We start from the raw sequence: 24,466 nt of genomic DNA on the forward strand, positions 1-24,466 counted from the left end.
AGAAAGATCTTCCTCCCCATATTGTGGGATTTGCTTAATAATTCGGAAAAACCTGTTTAAGCAGGTTTCCCTTTAATGAAAATCACCTGGCAAACTAATTAACAAAACTTTTGATACCAGTTATCGTTGTTTGATACCAGTTATCTAAAAAGATACAAGAAATTGAAACAAGCAAACAACTTCAATTGATAAACTAAAAACTAAATGTTTATTTTACTGAAGTCCTACTGATATGTGACTTGCATAATTGTTTAGTAGACTTTATTATTTTCATATGCAAAGCAGTGAAACAGTGGTTAGTACTGCTGCCTTTCTGTTGTATTCTAGGTTTAAATTGTATGCCCAGTTGTTAACAGTGTGGTGTTAATATGATTTACCTATATTTGCTTGAGTTTTCTTCCTCTAGCTTTTTTCCTTCCATGTCTGCAAATGTATGCATGCTTTTTAAATGGTTATTCTAAATTGGCCCTGTTTGAGTGATGGTGTGTACAAAATTGGGCTATTTTACATCTAACACTGCTTTGATACACGCATTCACCCCCAGCAGCACTGAATTTGGTTAAGCTTGTGTGACTTTGTTATGCTGTATTATGTGTTATGTTATATGTCGGTCTGACTTTGGGAAGTTTAAGATGTCAAACCGATCCCTTTAATGAGCCAAAAGCAAGGTTCCCTCTGACTTTATGCTGGATAGTGCTAAGTGGCTCTTTACTTACTTGGGCAATATTTTTCACAATGAAACATTGCGTAAGATAAAATTATATATGGTGTTGCAAAAAAATAGGGCAGAATTCTTCCTGTATTTTTTAATTGTATATTTTTATATTCTGTACTACTTAAACAGTCTAAAAGTCTAAGTCTGAGTGTAAAATAAAACAAAGCTTAAAAAGAAATGGAACACACTGCTTCAGCTATTGTGGGGGAAACTTACAAATATGGTGGAATGGGTGCAAGATTAAGTGGTTTCATGCTTTCTTGCTGCTGGTCAGGAAAAAGTTGCTTGCAGCAAAATGTGTCTGCCTGTGGTGTCCTTCAAGATTTCTGGATCATTACAGCATAGCTATCCTGGATATTGAGTTGTTTTGTTTTGTACGTTTTGGCTAGCATAAAAGTCCAATAATTGGACGCATCACACAACTTTGCCTATTTACTGTTTATCTCAGAAAGGAATTATTAAACCACATTTTTAAAATTGATATCGGAACACAGATGAAACTGACAAATTCTCATCCTGATAGATTGTTTACTGAAGTATTCCAAAAATTAATTGTTCGCTGTATTCTTTTCAACTTAATAGTTTAAATATTGTATATGATTTGCAGATGACTAGTTGGTGTTGTAGAGAACAGAACTCGGTGGCAAAGTTGTTAGCCCTTCTTATCTGAGACTTAGAGTCATGTAAAATTCCAACATTGTAATTGTTCTTGTGATTACATGTCTTCTACATGTCTATTTGAGTTTTCCCTCAAAACACTGAATTCCTCTCACATCCTTGGGCCATATTATGTTTATGTATCTGAAGAAGAAAATGTGTTTTTTTTCTTGGATTAGAAGCCAAGGTGAAAGCACAAATCTACTGTGGACCTTCGGGACTAATATTGCTCAATCATGTTCTAGGTGAACCCTTAAGCTAGCAACCTAAGCAAGCTCCTGCATGTTTGACAATTGTATGTATCAGCTGGTTCAATATGCCTTTGAAAATGTATGTTGTTTTAAGTCTATGTGGAGATTAATTCTTTCACTCTCTTCTTGCGCATAGCACTCAATTTAGTGTGAGTTATGACGTTATTTGTTATAATTGAATTTTTATATAAGCATTTCATTACTTCTCTTTTTCAGGTGGTGTAAATGCCTTTATATAATCTCCTCTTATCATTTTTTTGTAACCATGAGTACATTTGCTGTTAATATTTGGTTAACACTAATGTTTTATAATGTCACATTTATAGGGGGTCCAGTAACAGTGCCTACGGCTCCTCTTTCAGTATCTCAGACTCCTTTCTTGCTGGATGGCTTAGGACCACAGCCTTTGTTTAATGATGTTACAGCAGGTAAAAATATCCATTTAATTTTGACATTCATCAACAGTTTTATCATTTGAAGTTTGACTCTGATTATTTGTGTGTTTCTATATTGGTTATCCTATAATAGTAAATGTAATTGTTAAATATCAGTTTAGATTATTCCTATTCACACTGGTAGGACAAGATCAGGATTACTAATTAGAAATGCATAGTTTCAGGTTTAGATTTTTTTTTTCCTCCAAGTCATAGTTATTTCCTCACAAACATGTATATATGTATTTGCCACGCAAAATTTTATGCAGTATTTTCTATAAATATTCAACAATATTTTGCCCCAACTGGCACTTTTCAATGGAGGCAAAAAGGCATGAGTCGTCATTGGAAAATTAAAGCCTACAACTTACCAAATACGTCCCTGTACTCTTTTTAATTCTCTGCTTGCTTGTCTGAGTTTTAACATAAATACGAAAGTAAATCAAAACAAAGTCATGAAAAGTTTGCTGTGATTTTTATCTTTCCAGAGGAGACTACTCCTCAGGAGGTGGGTTGAAAAGTTATTACAGAAGACTATATATACATGTGCATAGCTGGTCTTCTTTTAAAATAGCTGAATTTCATACTATCACATGTATAAGTTATTTTATAATGTGTGAATAAACACAAGACTTGAGTTAGTACTCAACAACTGTCTTGGTTTGATAAAATGAATGTATCTGGTACAGTTTTAGGCTTTTGTTTTCGAATTGTACCTGTGCCCTATTAATTCCAATGTAAAACGCCAGTGCGTGAAAGATACTTTTTAAAATTTATATATTTGCATGACAAATATACATATACCATTTTTTTAAAGAAATAACATGCTAAAGGATAAATTCAATATTTATTAAGTCAAAGTTAATTCTAGTTTCCACCCAGCCTCCTTATGGGAAACAAATTTGACCAAGGATGAGTTCATATAAATTGAATCAGATATCAAAGATCACATTTTTATCAAATTCTCTCATTCATCTTGGAAGTATTAAATCTTTTAGGATTCCACTTGAATTTTTGAAGTAATATAACTCTCAGAAAATATAACATTTGAGTGCTCAATACAAAGTTCAGTAACAAAGTACTGATTCTGTTAATGAAAACAACTTAACACAGCCTTTGCAGTACATATTTGTTTGCCATATTTCTTCTTGTGTTTATTTATTTGATGAATTAAAGAGAATTTGGAATAATCTGAGATTAGTGTTAATGGATATATTTGGTATTTTTCAAGTCAGTTATTTATTTATTCATATTCATAGTATATATTTATTTGCTACATGAAATTGTATTCTAAAGTAAAGCCTTTTTTTTTTATATAAATTTAATAATACCTATTACCTATTAATACCTATATTTTATAAAATAAATACCTTGTCTTTTCTTTCAGCTTACAACAGTGCAAATAGGTACACTAGTCCATAGATAAAAAAGCCTTAAAACTTATGAATGCATACATTTTTCAAGCCAAAATGAATATTGATCCGCGTCTTAAAATTACATACAAATTGCAGAACATCTTAACCAAGCAAAATATTATTGTGGTATTCAGCCATTTTATAAGTATAATGGCTGTGCACAATACTTCACTTCATCCTCCTCCACAGTGACCTTTCAATCCAAGGGGTATGGATTCTCCTTAAAAAAAAAAAAATAATAATCTGCAAGTTTACTGATTGACATTGACAACTGCAGACAATTAGACGGTAATAACTGAAAAAGTTACACATTGGGATCTTATTTTTTCACTGTACAAAAGCTTATTTCATCTGTCCATCCATTTTTATTACTTTGCAAATATATGCTGCTGCTGGATTAATAGTGGGCATGTTTTTCACTGAGAGAGAATACTGAGCAGACCTATAGCATGCAATAAGAATTGAACTGATGTTATAGGCAGTGCTTGAAATAGAATTGTTGGCAGTACTCTATGTTGCTGGCATCTTGATCATCTTTGTGTTGCAGTACTAATTTTCTATGCCATTTAAATGTTGATATAACTAAATGATATGAAAGTGTCTTGGGGGTCCCCTTGGAGATTGTTGCGTGTTGGAGCGTGAGGTATCTGTATACACTGGTAAGGCCACTTCAAGCCCTAGTTTTAGGCATACATCCTTGAGTATAATATCGTGGGGAAAGGTGCAAGATAGGAGTCATCCCTGGACAAGGCATCAGTCCATTGAAGGGTTGACAGCGCACACATACAGGCTAGGTTCAGTTTAGCAACACCAATTCACGTAAGTTTAATCAGGTTAAAGTTTAGTAAGTCCAGTACTTGGGTTTTAATGTAAGCACAGTGATAGCACAGTGCTGTCTAGGCCTGGATAAAAATATAAATTTAATGATTTATCATTATTTTTCGTTTAAACGGTTCAATATTGATTCTTAAAGTCTCAAGATCGCTCTTGTGAATCTGTATCCTTCTCAATCACTATATGTAGGTTTTTGCTTATCTTCATTTTTGGCATCTGATCCAGTTGGTGGTGCTAATGCATCTGTTAAGGCTTTCTACAGAAAAAGCACTTTACTATCTTGCATAAATAGGTGTGTCCTCTTTAACTGAAATAAGTGTGTTTGACCCTTAAATCAGATGTGTGCACAGCTGAACATTAAGGGAAGCAGATTCCTATGTGACAGTCGCACATTAAAATCAACTGGGAAACTGTGGCATATGTGTTGCAGACAAGCACATTGCATACCAGTCACACCGGGACCAACCTCGCTGCCGATATACAGTACTGCTGAGATGACACACTTTGTTCAAAAACCTTTCTAGCATTTTCAATGCGCTATTCCATCGTGTGACCGCATCAATCACAAGCTTGTGTGTGGGCAAGTCCAGTAAACATTGCTTCTCTTTAAGCATGTGGCTAGCTAGCTGTACTGCTACAAAAGTAAGCATGTGCACAAAGCAGCTGACTTGAAGTAGCTCCATAATAGCAGCATTATCAGTCATGATGGCAGGTTCATTTCTTTTATGTTCCATTCATTCAGTATCGCTGTCAACAAGCATCAGCTCTAGATCCTAGTTTTAAAATGCTCACTTTTTGTCTGAGGACTGTAAGGACTCATTTTCGAGACTGATTAACATGACTGCTTAAAGTGAGTAACTTAAGAATTATAGAAAGACACAAGTCTTCCCACTGTATCTTTAATTTTGACTAATTCAAGATTATTTTGAATGTCTAATAAGGAAATAAATTTGACTAACAGTTTAAAGGGTGTCTACACATGAATAGGTTGTTGAATAACATTATTTAAGAAGCAGTATTTGATTTTATAATAATATTATTTGCAAGATGATATAGTTTATAAAGTAGATGCCTTCACATTGTATTAAAACAATGAACTCTGATGTGGCGATACATATGTTAGTTAAATTATAGTGTATTTTGAATGAGGGCAGTGCAGTGATATTTTGTTCTGCATCCAAATTAACTGTTCATTACTAACCAAGCGTTTCTTCTTAAAAGTCATTTCATGCTTATACATATGATATGAAGTGACTATTTAGATACCCTTCAAATAAAGTGTTACTGAAATTTGTCAGGTTATATCAATACTAGGGGGCTCCGCCCCCTGCTCGCTTCGCTCGCCAACCCCTGGTGTTGGGAAATTACAAAGAGCATGATGTATGAATGAGATATAGCATAGTGTGAAGGTGTAGATGATGCAGATAGAAGCAAACAATAAAGTGTTTGGCACAGTGTAAAGGTTTATTGGAAAATTTCTTTGTAAACAACAGTAGTAGTAAAGATGGTGTCTTGTCCTTGAATGAGTTTTCCTTGGCATGGAGCATTTATGACCTTAACTTTAACGTCAGATGAACGTCGAAGTTGTGAGAAGGCCACATAAAGTTGTCCATGTACAAAAACGGGCTCAGATAGGTAGATGCCAACCTTGTGCATGGTTTGTCCTTGTGATTTGTTGATGGTAATGGCAAAGGCAGGTTTAATGGGGAATTGTTTCCGTTTAAGTGTAAAAGGTAATTCCAGGTCAGAACTTGTAAGGTCAATTTTAGGAATTAGAACAGTATTGTTAGCATGTGATCCTGTAAGAATTGTTGCTTGAATAACATTGTGTGTTATGGTGTAGACGACTAAACGTGTACCATTGCATAAACCCTGTTTAGTGTTAAGGTTTCTTAATAGCATGAGTATTGTTCCGTTTTTAAGGCTAAGACTGTGTTGTGGTAATCCGGCTGGGTTAATAGTGTTCAAATATGCTAAGGGGAAATTAAGATGGTCATTGTCGTCATCAGAGTCAACTTTGTCAGAGTTTAGAAAGAGGTGTGACTCTCCAGGAAGTAATGAAATGACCTGGTTGTTAATGTGATCAACAGTAATATTTTTTGGACATAATATACTTCGTTGTGTTAAAAGGGGCATTTGGTCTAATGAGACCGCTGTTCCAAATATCTCCGTAAGTAAGTCGTCGCAGATGAAGGGTTGAGGAATTGTAATAATATCTGGGTGAAGTCCATCTGTATTGGTGAGTGTACAATGTTCTAGTTGTAATAACCAATTGTTATATTCGGGATCTGGAAATCGCATGTTTTGTACCAAGTGTATCTTTAGAAAGCAATGCCAATTGTTCACGTAACATTTTTTGTTCCGCGGTTTTAGAAGCGCGCCGAGGTGAATTTTTTTTATTTGATGCGGGTTCGTGTTTGTGGTCCCGTTACTCGAGCCGTCTAGTTTTGTATCCGTGATCGTGAATTGATGACTTGTTTGATCTTTATCGTTAGGAATATGGATAAGTAATAAGTAGGATCGAACTCACTGTTAATATGCGGACTGTTCGTTTCTTCGTATTATCACCAATCAGGTCTCGCGCCTGTATATGTATTGTAGTTCGGTCTCGTTGTTGTTTATATGACGTCGTCGTGTATTTTAAGGTGGACTGAATAACAGCTGAGCGCATGGCATGTGGAGCAATAGGTAAGCACTGTCTAAAATCTACTCCTAATAAAAGTACCTTTCCTCCAAAGGGAATATTATTATTCATCAACGCAATGCCAATTGTCCGCGTATTTTAAGGTGGACTGAACAATAGCTGAGCGCATTGTAAGTGGAGTAATAGTTAAGCACTGTCTAAAATCTCCTCCTAATAAAAGTACCTTTCCCGCAAAGGGAATATTATTATTCATCAACGTTTGTAGAAGTTTATCAATGGTGTTGAGTAAGTGACTGGATGCCATTGTACATTCATCTATAATTAATAGTGTGGCAAGACGGATGTCACGTGCATTGTTACTGTGCATTGTCATAGTGGATACCGATGTTTCTGTGATTGGGACCAGTATTTGGAATAAGGAGTGACATGTGTTTTTGGAGCCGAGACATTTTTTCTTCCGCGGTTTCAGAAGCGCTTTGTAGGTGCCGACATGATTTGTGCATATTTGCGTTCTTGATTTGTTTGAGGGTGCACTGTTCCAATGCGATGTAATATTTGTCCACATACGCGAAAGCAGTATGGGTCATTGCCTTTTGGTGACCTGATATTTACTCCGGTAGATGCAAAATCAAATGAACTATTGTAGGATGTAATGCAGTTCATAAAGTTTTTACTTTCAGGTACTTCGTTAGTTAGAAGCTTCTGTAGATATGCAGGATATGAATGTAAAGGAGGCAGTGTAATTTGACTTTTTTGACAACAACGTGTAAATTCATTACTTGTATTGCCATTTGTTTCTTCAGGGAAGTTAAGTGAATGGCAATGATTGCAAATGACATTCATTAATCCCAATGAATTTTCATGAAAAGTGGACACTTATTATTGAACGCGCTGTCAGCTAACTGGCGCAATCGTTAGTGTGGTCGTGGGTCTGAATCGTCCTTTTTGTGTACGTTTCGCGTGCTATGTCCGTAGTCTGTCCCGTTTCGTGTCCAATGGGCTTTGTGTGGCGCTCGCGGCTTGTTTTTTTTTTGTTTGCTGGGGACTTGTTGCCTGAGTTTTTATTTCTGTTAGTGGAGGGGGTGTTTGTGTGTCGTGGGGCTGAATCGTCCTTTTTGTGTGCGAACCGTTTCGTGTGCTATGTGTGCCTGCGTGTAACTCCTTTGTTTTTGGTGTCCTAGGGGCGCGTGGCCTCATTTCGGTTTCCGTTGCTTGGAGGGGTGTGGTTTGTGGGGCGCCTGCGCAGTACGTCTTTTGTGCCCGTGGCCGGATGTCCCTGCGTCCATCCGGTTTAGCATTCTCAGTTAGTAATATGGATATTCTATGGATGGTTAAGTAATCTCTAAAAAAAAGCCACCACTTCAAAATATAAGTGCACGCTAATTCAGTCAAGATAAAATCGATATCGAATCAGAATCGAATCGAATTGGGACATCAGTGCTGATACCCAGCCCTAGTGCTGTCATTCCTGCCTAACAGCTCTGTGATCTGCACATGTTTTGCATCTTCTACTCATGTTTTTATGGATTGATTGGTTTAAGTGTCAGTAAATTTACTTATGTAAACATGTTGACCTCAATTCTTTTATTATCATATCCTCGGCAAGAGCGACTCATCTGCGAAGCTGAAGTTAGCAGCTTATTCTCAAATTTTTATTTGGCTGGCTGCTACTTTGCATCTCTTTACAAAGGGTGGCTTCTGCGTTATGTTGTTGTTGATGATGTTTGGCACATTATTAGAGGCTTAACAGAAGCAACAGGCTGTTGTCTGTATTCTTTTAATGGTATCTAATCTTTCTCTAAACAACCCGTGAGTGTTAACTCGATGGAGATGAAGACTTACGAATAGGGGCAACAGGTCAGGAGTGATGTATAGGGCTCATAAGGGCTTCTTTACCTCAGCTACTTCTACTGTTGACTCTTACTTGTTTGAGTAAAATCGATATGTTTGCATAAGTAGTTCCCCCACATGTTAGTATTTTGTAAAGCCACCTTGTGCAGCAATAAGCCCTTCAGATTATTTTGGGATGTCAGTATTTGCAAGGTTTGCACACTGTTCATTCTTTAGGCAGTTGTTCAGGTTAATTGGATTGACGCTTGCACATCAAGAAGTTTCAAATTGTGTCAGAGGTTTTCAATCAGTTTGAAGTCAGGGCTTTGACTGGACCATAGAGCATTCCCCTGATCCACCTTCAGGTTACTTTGGTCTTTTGTTTGGGATAATTTACCTGCTGAAAGATTAACGTTTGCTCAATCTTCATGCTTTCAGCAGACTGAAACTGGTTATTTTGCATTACTTAAACTTGATTCCTTCACCATCCATTCTTTCTCCTGTTTTAACGAGATGTCTGGCTAATAAAAGCAGACTTACAAAATTATACTACTACCATTACTTCTTTATAGGTAGAGTTTTTTGGACATGTGGGCAGTATTGTATTTGTGTCACACAAATATAACATTTCTTTCAGCATTGGCCAAAAAACTCTTTGATAGACCCATCTGACCACATAACCATTTATCAGAAATAAACCAGTCTCATTTTTTTGACAAGCCCCAGATTGTCTTTCGCATCTTTCTCTTTGATTTCTTTGCCCACGTCCTGTATGGGCAAGTATTATCCAGATCTCCAGATATAGTTGATTATTACACCTAGTCTGTAGTCTTGGACACTGTACTCTGTCGCTCCCAAAGAATTAATTTTGGTTTCTCTGTGGCCCTTACAAATCTAGAGGGTTTTGAAAGACAATTATCCTATGTAGCATCAGGATATATTGATGTTCTGATAATTTACACACCAGTGACCCAGAAACATCCAAGCACTTGGATGTTTTTTGTACCACTTTTTAATTTATGCATTTTTATTATTTTATGTTAAGCTTCTTTGAATGCTCTTTAATGTTCATTATCAGAGCTGTCCTTTAGAATCATAACCTGAGTAATGCTCCCGTAATTGTGAGAGATTTTATTTAGAAAATGTGACAGATTTTTTTAATAATCCAGTGGCGGAGACCAGTTGCATGTCAGTTGTTCCTCCTTAAGTCGGTGGCACATTATACAACTTCTTGTTGGAGAGCATGTCAAACATAACTGCAGTTGCCGAACCGTGTCGTCTTCAGGGTATTACATTGCACAACTAGAAAATGCAAGGGATGACTGATTACGTTACTGCCTCATGACGACTTAGAACAATTTCAAGTTTCTAAAGTCTCTCAACCTCATCACTTTTTGACAGCTAATTAAAATGCCTGATAATGCCGGGTTTGGGGAATGTTTTCCACATATTGCGAGTTTAACCTCAGGCTGTCTCATCATTCTGTTGTTGTACAACAAATGTGATATATCAGACAGACAAGCCTCCCTTCTGTGTTTTCATTGTCCAAAATACCTGTTTTCCTTCTTTTCTTTTTGACTAACTTGCATGCATTGTACATTACTTCTGGCTGAGCACACATTAGTTGTCAACTTTCATACACACAGGGACCCCTACAGTTTAAGAAAAAAAGCAAACCTGTTTCATTATATCCTGGAAAGATGCAGACTAGTCTGACTGAAACCCTGAGGATATTTATCTAGACGACTCTGAATCATGGGAAAATGCCAGCACTCCTAAGATTATGTAAAAGAAGTCTACAACTGAAAATCATTGGACAAGTCATGTAGTGCGATGGGGACTTTGTATTTGTTCTTTATGTGTATAAACACAAAGCTAACTCAGCATAATACCTGCGCAAACTGAATGTTTACTTCTTAATTCCTAAGATTCTTTTCTAATGTGGCACAATGTCAAATTAAAAAAAAAAAAAAAAAGTTTCATTACAAAGAATAAAGTTTTAGTGTAGTATATTTTTACTCCGTAAATGTCGATTGGTTAATAATGTCAATACTATGTATGCTGACAAAACCCAAATAGGTCTATTTAAACAAAAAAATTATCTATTCAGAAAGTGAAAAGGTATGTTATTCATATAGAAATTTGGTTTTCAGGGACTTGATCGTAATGGAATAGCCTAGATATACAGTGTGTGTCTGTAGACATAACTATGATAGTTTCCTTATGTATATTTTAACTTTTAACATCAGAAGGCTGAAAATGAAAGAATAATCTATGCTTATTTTCTAGGTATTCCACCCATGACAGCCTACAATAAAAATGGTTTGAAAATAGACTTTACTTTTGAAAGGTCCAACACAAATCCCAATATTGCAGTAATTACAATACATGCCTCAAACTCAATGGATGCTGAGATGACAGATTTTGTATTTCAAGCTGCAGTACCAAAGGTAATCTTGTGTAAATACTTGCATCTTGTTTTGTTAGTTGTTGCATCAAAATATTGTACTCCTTAACCTGCTTGCTTATAACTAATCTGTTTGCATTTTATACATTCAGAAATAAGGTAATTGTGTGACATTAAATTGAGAATTATGCCTTATGTTTATAAGTAGTAAATGTTCCTGGCTAATTTCTGTTTTAAGAGTGGAATTTTCAGACACTATAGAAAATGCGGGAAAATTGTTAAATTCTGTTTTGTTTTTTGTTGTTTTTTTTGTTATATGCAAGTGATCCTTTTAATTTGGAAAAAAACTTGAAACATTTTTATATACAGTACAAATGTAATTAGAGTAGTTCAACATTCTTTCTTGTCATATCTTGCCTAAATATTTTTCATTTTCTTTGTGATGTCCTCTGTTAAAGTATTTCTCTGAGGGAATCTTTTAAGTTTGCCAATTCTTGCCTATTATCTTGAAATTACTTTGTAATTTCTCCCATATGGGCATCAACAGCCTTTTCATTTATGGGCCCCTTGAAGCTGTTTTATCTTGAAATGATTTGTCGCCACTCATTTTGTATGAATAAGACAAAAACATTTGTAAAGATTTGCTCCCTGCTCACTCCTGGTTAGGTGCACTTGAAGCTAGCTGAGTTTAGAGGTCTACTACCCTTGATTTTGGCATGATTTTTTTTCTTTCTTTGTTGTTGTTGTTCGCCCCCATTACATGTAACAGGACATGTAGACAGATATTTAATGGAATGAACCTTTATAGAAAAGTAAAGATTACATGAAGCAATTATTTTATACAACCCCAAATCAGAAAAAAATTGGAACTGTATAGAAAATGCAAATAAAAAAGCAGTGATTCTTAAATTTACTTTGACTTTTATTTCATTGCAGAGGGTACAAATCCAAGATGTTTCATGTTTTGTCTAGTCAACTTCATTTTATGTGTTAAGTGTTGTGAGAAGGAATGATGACATTACAAAGTGATAACTGCTTTACCATCCTGACCTTTTTTGGAATATGTTGCAGGTCTGAAATGCAGGAACAGATATACGGTACACCCCTGAAGTTTGTGGGGGTAACGTTCCCAGAGCACCCGCGAATTGTGAAAAACCGTGAATTATGGATGTGGTTAAATAAATGCCTATTTTTATAGTTTAAACCCTAAATATGCCCCCAAAACACTTTAATTTCATTTTAACCTCCGCTTAATACATCACCTTAAAAAAAAGAATGTAAAGGTAAACCCGTATACTGTACTGATATGTCACTCGCAGTGCTAGAATGTAAAATACGATATTACCGCTATATGTACTGCAATTCATGCAAGCAGTTTTTCATTGCCAGAAGCCTTAGAAGGTGCAGGGCATTTTGACAACATCTTGGGGCTTTAACCCTTAAACTGCCACATACTTGGGGGGGTTAATGCATCCCTGGGCGCCAAATATTTTTTTTTCTGCACTTTGTAAGTAAACGTCACAATTCACAAAGAAAAAGTGAAATTTTAATGGAACACATTTTTTTTTTCATGCAAAGAGCATCACAATTACTGCAAAACTGATCATTTCACACACTGCCAATGAACTGTAAAAACTATTTAAAAAAACTACTGGAACAATATGTACGAGGTGCAACTGACGCCATTGATGAAATTCAGTAAATCACCGAGTCAACTGTGCTTGAACTGCACGCAAGCACACAGAGGTAAACGCTGATGACTGCAGGCTAGTCTAGTGCAGCGGCTTAATCCCAGAGACAGTGAGGCTGCAGGGGCCGGCAGTGGGTCATGAGCTGGCTGCTCAACGAATGTACGACACTGACTGATCAGCTCTGGCGTGCTGGTAAATTGCACTGGGAACTGACTATAGCTGGTTGTGGCGTTCAGTGAATGCACGTCGCTGAATATACTCAGCTCCTACTTGCTGGCAAATGGCACTGGGAAACAACTATAGCCGGTTGCGGCGGTTTAAGGGTTAAGAAGAACAAAAAGGAAAACACAAGAACATTCAGCTGGAGATGTGTCACAGGGCAGCAGTCAATCAGCAACAAGGAGAAATGAATAACGCTGTAGCGGTCCGGTGCCGCTAAGATTCATACCGTCTCGAAGGTGGTGATTTATTTATTTTTATGGTGGAGATTCCAGGGACACAGCCAGCATTGACCTGAACCACACGCAATCACAAACAGAGACAAAAACAAAGCAAACCGGTAATCAAACAGCAAATAAAGAATGTAATGAAAACAACTGTAACACCCCTGTTCTCCTTATGGCGATTATACATTAAATACAACAAAGCACAAACAAAACACACACAGTAAAGTCCATGATAAACAGCAATGGATGAAATGTAATGATGAAAATACAGTAGATAGTCTAGAGATCCACACATTGAATGGGAATGTAAAGATAGTCCTACCGGTAGTTCCTGAAATGGTGAAGATGGGTGGACTGGTTCAGGAGTGCTTCTTTCTTCACAGGATGGCAATGAATCCACTTACAGTCCTCATGTACACAGGCAGACGGCAGACAGTCCAGACCCCAACCACGAAACGATCCAGGACAAAGCGAATAAGTACAAGTAACCCAACAGAAGGCAGGCAGAGAGACAGGAATTTGAAACACAAATTACAAAAAAAAAAAATTTTTTTCTTCTTTTGGTCACCGGCCCCCTTTTTAAAAGCCGCGCTGACATTCTTTGACCCCAACAGCCCCTGATTGGCTACTTTTACCATCCCAAGCCACGTTTTCCTCTATGGTTGCTTCCTGTTCTCTCTACAGTGCAATATTACCACGAAAAAAGCCATAGAAAATTGTGGAGGATATTTGCGGTTTCCGCAAAAAAAAATTAATAATAATAATGAAATTCACCAAACAAAACTTGAAATATCTTGGGTTCATACTATCTGCAATGAAATAACTGTGAAAGCAAATTTAAGAATCACTGCATTTTTTTATTTGCATTTTCCATACCCAACTGTTTCTGACTTGGGGTTGTAATTTTATTGTATACAGTATATTGAAATTAAGTAACTACAATAAATAATTGCAGACTTTTAAGCAGTGCTGTATACCATTCTTTCATTTAAATTCCATTTATCTCATTCATGTAAGATAGATAGATAGATAGATAGATAGATAGATAGATAGATAGATAGATAGATAGATAGATAGATAGATACTTTATTAATCCCAAGGGGAAATTCACATTTCCCTCTATGAATGTTTATGTACATCTGTTTTGCTTTATTAGACCTTCACACTGAAGCATTTTCCTTCCAGGAAATGTTTACATTTAAATGGTATCTTTTTATGAGTTGTATGTTTTGCCTGTTATTAAACATTGTTTTCTTTTGTTAATGGTATGAAGTTATTTAGTTTTCTCATACATTTTCTTATTCAGTTGTATTATATATAGATTTGTCAGCCAGAGACTATTTGAAAATGTAAATGTCAGAATTTTAATATTTGCCAAGCATTGAAAAATATTAAATAATACAAACAGCATAAAAATCTAAACATATATTTTAACCATTAATTACTAGGGATACATATATCTTTCTAATTATGTGCCTGCCCTTGCTCATTCTGTTGTCAAACATATTTGTTTCAGCACTGTTCAACAAGTCAACATTGTGAATATCATTTTTTTCATTATGAAAAAGATCCTTTGCATACACAATTTGTCACCTTAAGGTACATTTTAACAAATGCTGTGTCCATGTTAAGTATTATAGTAAAGAAAAAGCCTGATATTAAAACATGTAATTGGCAGGTATTATCAAAAGAAATTCACATACTCCTAAACATTACTGATGAGGGTTATCAAATTTACATTTGTTTTTCTTGTATTTTTTATAATATTTTAATTTGAACATTCAGAACTAAATTGAAATATTAAAATGTCTTCAATCTGAATATCTTATTTAGGACATTAGTGAGAGAAAATGAGCCAAATTTAATCTGACAATGACTTCATTTTGCGTATGTCTGTATGTTTTTTTTTTTTTGTTTTTTTTTTTAGCAAAAGCTTTTCTCAATTATTTTACATAATAACAATTCACTTACCCAGCCTTTCTTCATGTAAAGCAAAAGCAGCATGCTAGGCATGAGACAGCATGAACACTTTTGCTAAACCTCTGTCAGAAAGGGATGACTCAAGTACAAGGGGAAAGACAAGTTGGCAACAAAAAAAAAATAGAATGCTCTGTCAATTTTTGGTAATATTTTGGCTTCAGCAAGCAGGATACTGACAAAAATGAAGTCTAAGCATAACACAAGAACTTATTTCATTGGTGGAAAACAAAGTTTGCATAGCTAAAAAAAAAAAAAGGGAGAGACAAGACTAGATTAGTGTTGGATGGTACTCAGTGATTGAGTTTGGTATTGATACCAGCTTTTAGACCTCAGTGCTGGTACTGAAAAAGTACTGAAGCGGTCTGGCTGATATTAAAAAATACCCAATTGTTTTATTAGAAAAATTTTAAACATCCATGGTATATGAAGATATGTGTCAAGTTCTGATTATATTCCTGCTACTTTTAGAAACAAAATCTGGCCACATTTCTAGAAAAATGCTGTTTTGGCATGTGTACCGCAAAGTCAGGCATTTAAGTATGCGAAATTCATACACACCTGCAAGACGCAAGGTGACCTCAGCATAGCAAGCCACATTACTAACCCTGATCACCCAAAGGTAAGACAGTAAAGATACAAAGTAAAGGAAAAAAACCGCACTCCACCTTATAATTGCTGTCGTGCATATGTCCTACAGACTGCTATGCATATGCATTACTATTCGTGCAATGGTTAATTAGAAAACTCATTTAAAAAAGAAAAAAAAAAAGTGTTGCATAGGAAACGCACGCTAGCTTTTCTTTTCCGATTGTATGTGATTTTACAGTGAAACTATTGATTATATTGATGATAAATTGTTTTAATAACTTTATATAAGTTATTGTTCAAGAATTTTTTCAGATGTTCATAAACAGTCCGATGGCCCGCTCAGCAATGCAGGAATGAAGTCAACTTACTTGCATATTCTCAATACTATTACATTTTAGTCTTGCACCTCCAAATAAATGAGTTGAGTCCTGTGGCAATGCAGACCTCTACTCTACAGCACCAATACATATACCATGCAACCCTACAATAGATGGAGCAAGATTAATGTCATCAACTTACCTTTTACTGTTAAACAGTTTACAACAGTTGTTTTTTTCAAGATGTGTATTTTGAATTATAATTTATATTGAAAATTTTAAAGTTAAGACATTTACATTTAGTTTACATTTCACACTCTATAGTCTGATATTCAAAGTTCCAAAGTGGCAAATTTTTTTCCCATGTTTAAAATATTTAATACATACTTAGAACATAGACATATCTAACAAGTCTTTAAAGCTAATGTTATATGTTTTACCAATAAGCATTCCCAGTCTTACAGTGCTTACGGTTGAAATATTTGAAATCCATTTCTACAGTTACAAGATTGCCTTGTAAATTGACACTGTTTTGTTCACAACATTTTTTTTCCACTTTACATTAATTTGCTATTAGTTTTTTTTTTTGTTTTGTTGCAAACTTAACTTTATTAATTTAGTACAAAACGTTATGAATTATTGTTGTGTGTGTTGTATCTGAGATTAGTTAATATTTGGGATGAACCATTAATATTAAACATTGTAGTGTTCCAGTAGACCCTAGACATTCATGAATTTGTCATTTGAGGTTTTCAGTTTGCAGGAGTGACCTCCTCTCTAATGCTAAGCAAAATAATTAAAGCTTTAATATTTGAGGCTTGATATTTTCTGAGACATGTCTATTTTAAAAGCCAGACAGCAAGACTTCAAATGACAGTTATTTGGTTACAAAGTATTCCCAGTTTCCTGCCAAATTTGGCCCTTTCATTTTATGATGCAGCGTTACCTATTGATAAATTGATGCGGTTGTCATAGCTTTAATTTTCAATTAAATGTAGTTATAGACACCAAGCGAGTCTTGGGTTTTGTTTCACCACTTAACAGTTTTGAATGTACAGTATACATTTTCTAACATTATGCACAGGGTCTAAGATTATTACTAATTACTGTATTATTGTAATGGGATAGCTTAATTATCAAAATTTTCACTTGGGCAAGTTTTCAAAAGTTCTTGATTCCTGCAAATAAGTGTTTCACTGTACTGAAAGAGAAGTATTATTAAACTTGTTTAGGTAATTATCCATGATCATAAAATGAAAAAATGCAAGTGAGAAGTTCCTGTTCAAAATAAAAACTGAACTGATGAATTAAGTAGAATGAAAGCCATTGTAAAGTCAGTTTCACACAGCTGCTCCAGCACAATGAAAATATGACTACATTATATATCCATACACATGAATTAAAAATGAAAACTAAAAGACTGATTTTACTCTAATATTAGTAGCTGAAAATTAAAAACCTAGTGTGGAATTTATTTAGTCTTAACAATATAGTTGACAGGGTCTGTTTTGCTTCCTTAAATGAGTGTTATGTACATTGAGGTTAAGAAATTCTCTCTGAAAATATCTCTGAGATTGAAATTGAAAAAATTGAAAATTACTGTCTAGAGGAGATGAATGTAACTAAGTTTATCAGTTCTACCCTACTCCCTTTGAGCCCTCCACAAGAAAATTTGGTAAAGAAAACTTGTGTTGTATGATTAATTTTTATTTACTTATTTTTTGTCTTTCAGATACAACTTAATATACCAGTAGTTAAATGTGTACACAGTAAAATCACATTTCTTGTTATTCTCTTAGACATTCCAGCTGCAGCTGCTATCTCCCAGTAGTAATATTGTCCCAGCATTGAACACAGGAACAGTGACACAAGTCATCAAAGTGCTCAACCCACAGAAGGTCAGTGTTTCCATTGTTTATGCATGTTTTTTCCTTTCTTCCTTTATTTTTATATAGTAATAACATTTGTTTAAATTATGAGTATGGAAAAAATATTTTTTGAGTCAAGTAGAATGAGGTGTTAAAGCCCTTAAGCAGTAAATAAAAGCTGTAAATATATCTCACAGTTTGACTTGTTAGACATGATGTATTATATGCTATACAAAATCAAAATGCTTTGTTTGACATCAGAAGTTTATCTGCAAATATTTTATTGATGCCTTAATGCCGTAAGTGTAATATTCCTCTTCTATAAATATTTTACTATTTTTAAATTATTTTCATTTACTACCTATATATCTGAAATGCTATATGCTTGTAAAACAGTAATTTAATTAAGGCATACTTAAGTATTAAAATAAAGCAAATTGGGAGGATTGACTATCTTAGAGTCTCACACAATTGGTATCTAAAATGCCAACCTGCCTACCCCAAATAGTGTTCAACTGAAGTTAATTTTCTGTTTTAAAGCAACAACTCCGGATGAGGATCAAGCTGACCTATATGCATAAAGGTTCTTCTATACAGGATCTGGCAGAAGTCAACAACTTTCCTGCACAGTCTTGGCAGTGATTACTTTGCTTTCTTGCACACCTAAAAAGGAAACTTTTTGAAAAGATCCTACTGAATGATCCCATATGAAGACCTCTCTCAAAAAGCAACCTTGGGATGCACAGGGAGCAATGGAATCTTTCTGACATGAAATAATGTTTTTGGAAAACATATCCATTAAAAACTACTAGATTGATTGACCCTTCATCTTTGAAGAAGTCTACTGACAATAAGTTTATTTCTCTGTCTCCCCACATACACCTTATGTCCTTTTTCTCTCTGTTTGCTGTCAGGTTGCATAATTGACTTGCATCTGTTTAATCCTTAACTGTTAATAAGTGCACAGCAACTGAAAAGCCCTTGCAGATATGATCTATTCTGTCAGTTAATTTAAGTTTGTGGTGGGGTCTTTGCTGCTTTTTATAAGATTTTTGAATCTTTAAGTTGTGTGAAAATAAATGGTGGGGACATTTTTGAGCAAATTCTCCCCTAATTTTTTGGCACCTAAATTATATGTTTTGACCAACAATTCATTGTCTGCAGCCAATGTTCTTAACCTGTAAACAAAAATAATGATTTTAAATTACATATTATACTACTTTCTTGGCCATTTACTGTAGCTGGGCTGTGTCTCTTGTTTTTTGATTTTTTCTTTTTCCATATTTGAATGTGAAGGTTTTTTACATCTGGCACAAAGAGAAAAATTTTGAATGTCATGTCTCTAAAATGACAGGCAGAGTTGAATTTCAGTGTGATTTCTTTGGTATAAGATTGCATTATAATGCTTTTTTAAAAAACATGTAGGATCGAAAATATTTTTATTTTCACTAATGAAAGAAAGGAATCTAGTTTTTGAATTAAGAAAAAAAACACGTTGTTTTCCTCCATACTTTCTGAAAATTACATGAAAGCTGCCACAAAGTGTAATTTTCTCCTTTTTGCATATACTTGTTAACACAGGTCCGTACAGTAAAAACTTTGCGCTACAGCTTTCACTTGCATCTAGTAACATCTTAGAAAGGGGGTGCAACTGTTGTTAAAATGAAAGAGAAAAAATCTCTTGTAAAATAATTCACATTGTCTTTACTGTTCATCCATTGACCTTTTAAGTGGGCCAGTGCCCCTAATTGTAAACTTCAGTTTATTGGAGAATGTAGATGCTGTTGAGTTATATTTCACTGGTTTCATGTAAATTTTGTGCTAATAGAAAAAGCATCAGACTATTTTCTTTATGAACAGTGCAGCTATGCTTTCAATGTACAGATGTGCAGTTTAATCTAAAGAATTCAATAAAATGTTTTTCAGCTAAAAATGCATAAGTTAAAATTTGCCTTTAATTGTAGAGAATTTTACTCACCAAACTTGTCTCTTCAATTTATTTAAATAGCCCCATGTTTGCAACTTGGCAGCATAGATATATCTGTCAATCTGGTTAAGTAAACCAAGCTATGCAGCTTCAGTTTTCATTTTTTTAAGCATCCATTAACAAAAGCAGTCTTTGTAGATGAACATTTGAATTGACTTTGAATGTAGTGTTGGTACTTTTTGTATTTCTTTGAATTAGCTTTTGCACCATCAAGGTCACGTATTTCATCATCAGGCCATTGTAAAAGTTTTATTAGGACTGTACTATAGTTCACATTTGACATTAAAGAACTAAACTTTTTTTTTTTTTTTTTAATTGGGATGCTTTATATTTAGACACAAATCTATGCTGAAAATATTGCAGTTGCTAAAATGAGTGCCTTTATTATTGTGTAGGCAGTATAAACTCTTAAGTGCTAACTGCACTTATCTGAATTCAGTATTTGTTTTTTTTTCTAGTTTTTGCTCAGACCCTTAAATGTTTATGGGTGGAAAGAGGTATATTACTTTTACATTAAGATTGGCTGTAGTGGCCTCAATATTGTTAGTATAAAAGTGATACATGTGGCATTGGTTGGTAAATTTGTTTATAGGCAGTCTTAATTATAAATATAGATAAACCTTTGAATCTGAAAATTTCCTTAAGTATAGCAAAAAGAATTTATTTTCTCTTATAAAGAAATGATTATTTCATACTGTCTCTTTGCATTCCTTCAATTTTTTGTTTATTTCAATGTATATTTTTATTCTAATGCCAGCTTTACTTTTTTTTCTTTTTTATGTGTGATTTTGCATTGTAGCTTAGCTGTCACAAAATAATTAAAACAATATTTGTAATACCTCACAAAACAGTTGCTTAGAGCTTACACTTTATAATGTGCATTTTATATTTACAAGATAATCGAATATTTGGGAGAAGAAATGGTAAGGTAAAGTTTTGTCACTGAATGAATGACCTCTCATAACAGTAAGTGCAATGACCAAAGTAATGTTAAAACGTCTAATATTCATGCCATTTGAGCTTAGAATAAAGTTCAAGAAAATTGGTTCAGACAAAATGCTGGTAAGCAGTGGCCTGCAGTGATTGATATTCCATTTTGTGTGTGAGTGTATATATATATTTAGGTCTTTTTCTAATATACTAGTTAGTCAGGTTCCCTAAATCTAATTTTGCAAACAGATGAAAATATAGTAATATTCAAAAATGATTACATTAAGGATTAGTTTTCTATTATATTATAACCTAGTTGGTTTGTTATATAGGTGGGTTTTCATAAACCTTTTGTATATTGCAAAAAAAGATATAGAGACATTAGCACCTGCTACATGTATATTGTAAATAACTGTACAAAATATTGCTGAAGCTAATCCCATTTCAAATTTGCTGGTATGATTGCCTGTATCCAAATGTATAAATAATTCACAACCATAGCTTATTGAACTACTGAATTAATCAGTCTTTGATTTTAAAGATAGGTCCTTTTAATACAAATTTGCATTATACTCAAAGTTGTTTAGCAAACACAAAAAAGTTTCACATTGTCCTGGTTCAAAACTCTTCATTAGTAATTAATGTGGAAACCACTGAAAGTACAAGAGTCAAGAGGTTGCTTGCCTAACAGCTTGATTATAAGAGCTGTGCAGTTGCTTATGAAACTGTGAATCCTTATGTTTATGAATTATTTACTTGGTGTATTCTCCTCAGAAAATGTTTCACCCCCCCTTTACCAATGCAATAAGAGTTTACCTCAAAACAGTCCTATATCTTACCCTTAACCACATTTTTGTATCCCACACAGACTCACTCATTCTTTCTGTTTAAAAAAAAAAATGCTGATAACTTAAGTACTGCATTCCCAAGTTGTTTAACAGTTATTATTATTATAAACAGTTGATTGAAGTGGTCCTTAGAGATATGTAACCTTCAAGTCTCAGACTCTATGTACATTAGCTATTTTTAATGCAGATACAAGATTATGCTGAGATATAAATTAATTTTAATGGCAGAACAGTTTTTTGTTTAAAGTGATCTAATTTCTTGCCATTCGTTGAGTTTCTTAATATTTGGTTTTTATTAGATATTCATTCTGTCCCTACTGTGCATTTTGTTGTTTTGATCTGAACTTAATATTGGTAAAATTAAATGTCATCAGTCAAACAGAGAGGATGCACTGTGTACACCTTCAAGACAATAATCATGTAATTAAAATATTCATAGTATTTTTTCCCCCCTTGGGTTTTTTGGGAGTTTAGGAATTTTTTACTATCTGTACTTTTAAGTGACAACATTTCGCAAATATCAGTGGGAAATGGAAAGCTGACCACCATCTGTGATGTAAATATTTGGGGTTGGGGGCCAATATGCATTTTACTATAGATCAGAAAATTTAAATGCAAACGTACCTGATTCCTTTCTTTCTGTCATGTGCCAAGAACTGGTTTTTAACAGGTTTATAATGCTTCACCCAAATTGGTATTTGTGCAGGTTTTTTTTTTTTTATTTGTATTTTGTCCATTATTACCCCTTCAAGAGGAGTCTGACCACCAGTCTTGCATAACATTTGTCAAAGATTCTTTTATCGCTGTTCAGTAAAACTTTCAAAGATATAATTGTTGTCACAATGTTTACATTTATACATTGAGTAAAACATTGAATAAGCATCATTTACCATCATTTCTACATATTCTGCCATTTTCTATTGAGAAAAGATGTGGACTTTTTTCTTTTCATGGCCTATTTCAATGTTTTTATGTTTAGTATTGTTGAAAATGCTTTGGTCTTTCTTTTTGTTGCCTTTGCAAAAATGTATATTTTAAAACCTCAGAATAGGTTTTGGAAATGTACACGTTTTATGGAATCAGGTGATTTTTAATTTTACCATTAATAACAAATTATTTTCATGATTGACAACTTTGTTAATGGACAAGTGAGACATCTGTTGAGATATTTGCATTATTTTGTACACGTTGGTACATCTATTCATATGTGCATGTACCTCCCATACTTCTCAAGGTAAAAGGCGCAACATGAGGATGAGTTGCAGTAGTTCACACTCAGAACTGCATGTGAGTACCAGTGTGTAAATAGTCACCTTTCTGCCTTTTCTCCCTCTCAGTCTTTTTAAAACAGCACCGAGCCAGCTGACCTGCAATGTGAAAGTATGTTAGAAGCAGAAAAGTTGACTATAAACTGTTCAAATGAAAAAAGAAATGTTTCTGACAAATCAAAATTGTGTAGTCTCCATTTAATTTTATGTGAATATTTTCTATGGTTTTATGTATTTTTCTCTTTGGACAAGGAATTGGAGTCTTAGTGTGCAGAGAACCCTGGCAGCAGACCACTATTGTTTTAAAATTAATAACAGTTTATTCCTGTACTTGAAACAGTCTTTAAACAGTTTATAATATACACCTTTGTTTATTTTCACAAGAAATTACTGGTTAATAACTTAATAAAGCTGTAATTTTTTGAGTCCCTTCCTTGACATAACAAATTTGAACATCTTTTAAACTGCAAGTGAATGAAAATGTCAGGATTAAATAAGGAGTTGTACAAAAGTAAGTCTCTGTTACTGTCTTTGGGTTTGGAAAAAAGAATAAAATCTATGATCACTGACTAATAAAAGCAAAAACATTCATAGATTGTTGTGAGATGATTTTCCCATTTGTTTCAAAATTAAACATTCACTGTGCAGGGAAATGAAGCAGACCAATATTGTGTGCAGCATATATCTTTGTAAAACCACTGCACAGTAGTTACAAAATGTGTGCTGCAGTTCATGTGGAAAGGACTTGTGAAGTTGAATGTTAACAGATATTTATATACAAAGATTAGAGTTTAAAGGCAAGACTAGAACTGGCCATTTTCAAGCTTCACTTATTGGTTGCTAAAAATAAATTTCTGAAAAAAGAACCTCTTTTTGTAAACCATGAATATAGAAATCACAAAAGGAATAAAGAATTGTTCAGAAAAAATTTCTGAGGGTTGATTTTGTTTCTGCATGTATGTAACACAAAATTGGATGAAGAAATTCAAGTGGAGTACCAAGTGCCTGCTTTGGTTTGTGTTTCATATACCGGCTGTGTGTTTTTTTTTTTTTATGAAGCATTAAATGTATGTTCATTATTTAAATCCCAACGTATGGTTGAATGCATTCATGCTATGAATATGTTATACATTTGCAAAGTTAGACACGTTATATTTGTACTACTGCAAATACCCAGGGGGCATAGCACTGCAGCCTATCCCCCCTTGGTCTTGTGTGGAGCACAGATTGGGCACTGTTAACTTTTTTTCAGTTGTCACCTAAAGTTTCTGAAGTTGTGAAATATACTGTTCTTACTTAACTGTAATAATTGGGAGGTCAAAATGGATTTAATAGCAAACTACCGTAATCACAGTA

At 34.3% G+C, this 24,466-nt stretch overlaps 1 protein-coding gene across 1 annotated transcript in view; it reads left to right on the forward strand.

Annotated features, from left to right (window-relative positions):
* ap1g1 (adaptor related protein complex 1 subunit gamma 1) overlaps nt 1-23,703 on the forward strand; it is a 207,609-nt gene extending 183,906 nt beyond the window's left edge. The window contains exons 20-23 of the mRNA XM_028809775.2: nt 1,950-2,051; nt 11,070-11,230; nt 18,009-18,107; nt 18,618-23,703. Of these exons, the coding sequence (XP_028665608.1) occupies nt 1,950-2,051; nt 11,070-11,230; nt 18,009-18,107; nt 18,618-18,719 (464 nt within the window). The 3' untranslated portion in view covers nt 18,720-23,703. The remainder of the gene's footprint in view (nt 1-1,949; nt 2,052-11,069; nt 11,231-18,008; nt 18,108-18,617) is intronic.
* Nucleotides 23,704-24,466: the final 763 nt, after the last annotated feature.

The sequence above is a fragment of the Erpetoichthys calabaricus genome, chromosome 9, assembly GCF_900747795.2.
Source record: "Erpetoichthys calabaricus chromosome 9, fErpCal1.3, whole genome shotgun sequence".
Classification (NCBI taxonomy): domain Eukaryota; kingdom Metazoa; phylum Chordata; class Cladistia; order Polypteriformes; family Polypteridae; genus Erpetoichthys; species Erpetoichthys calabaricus.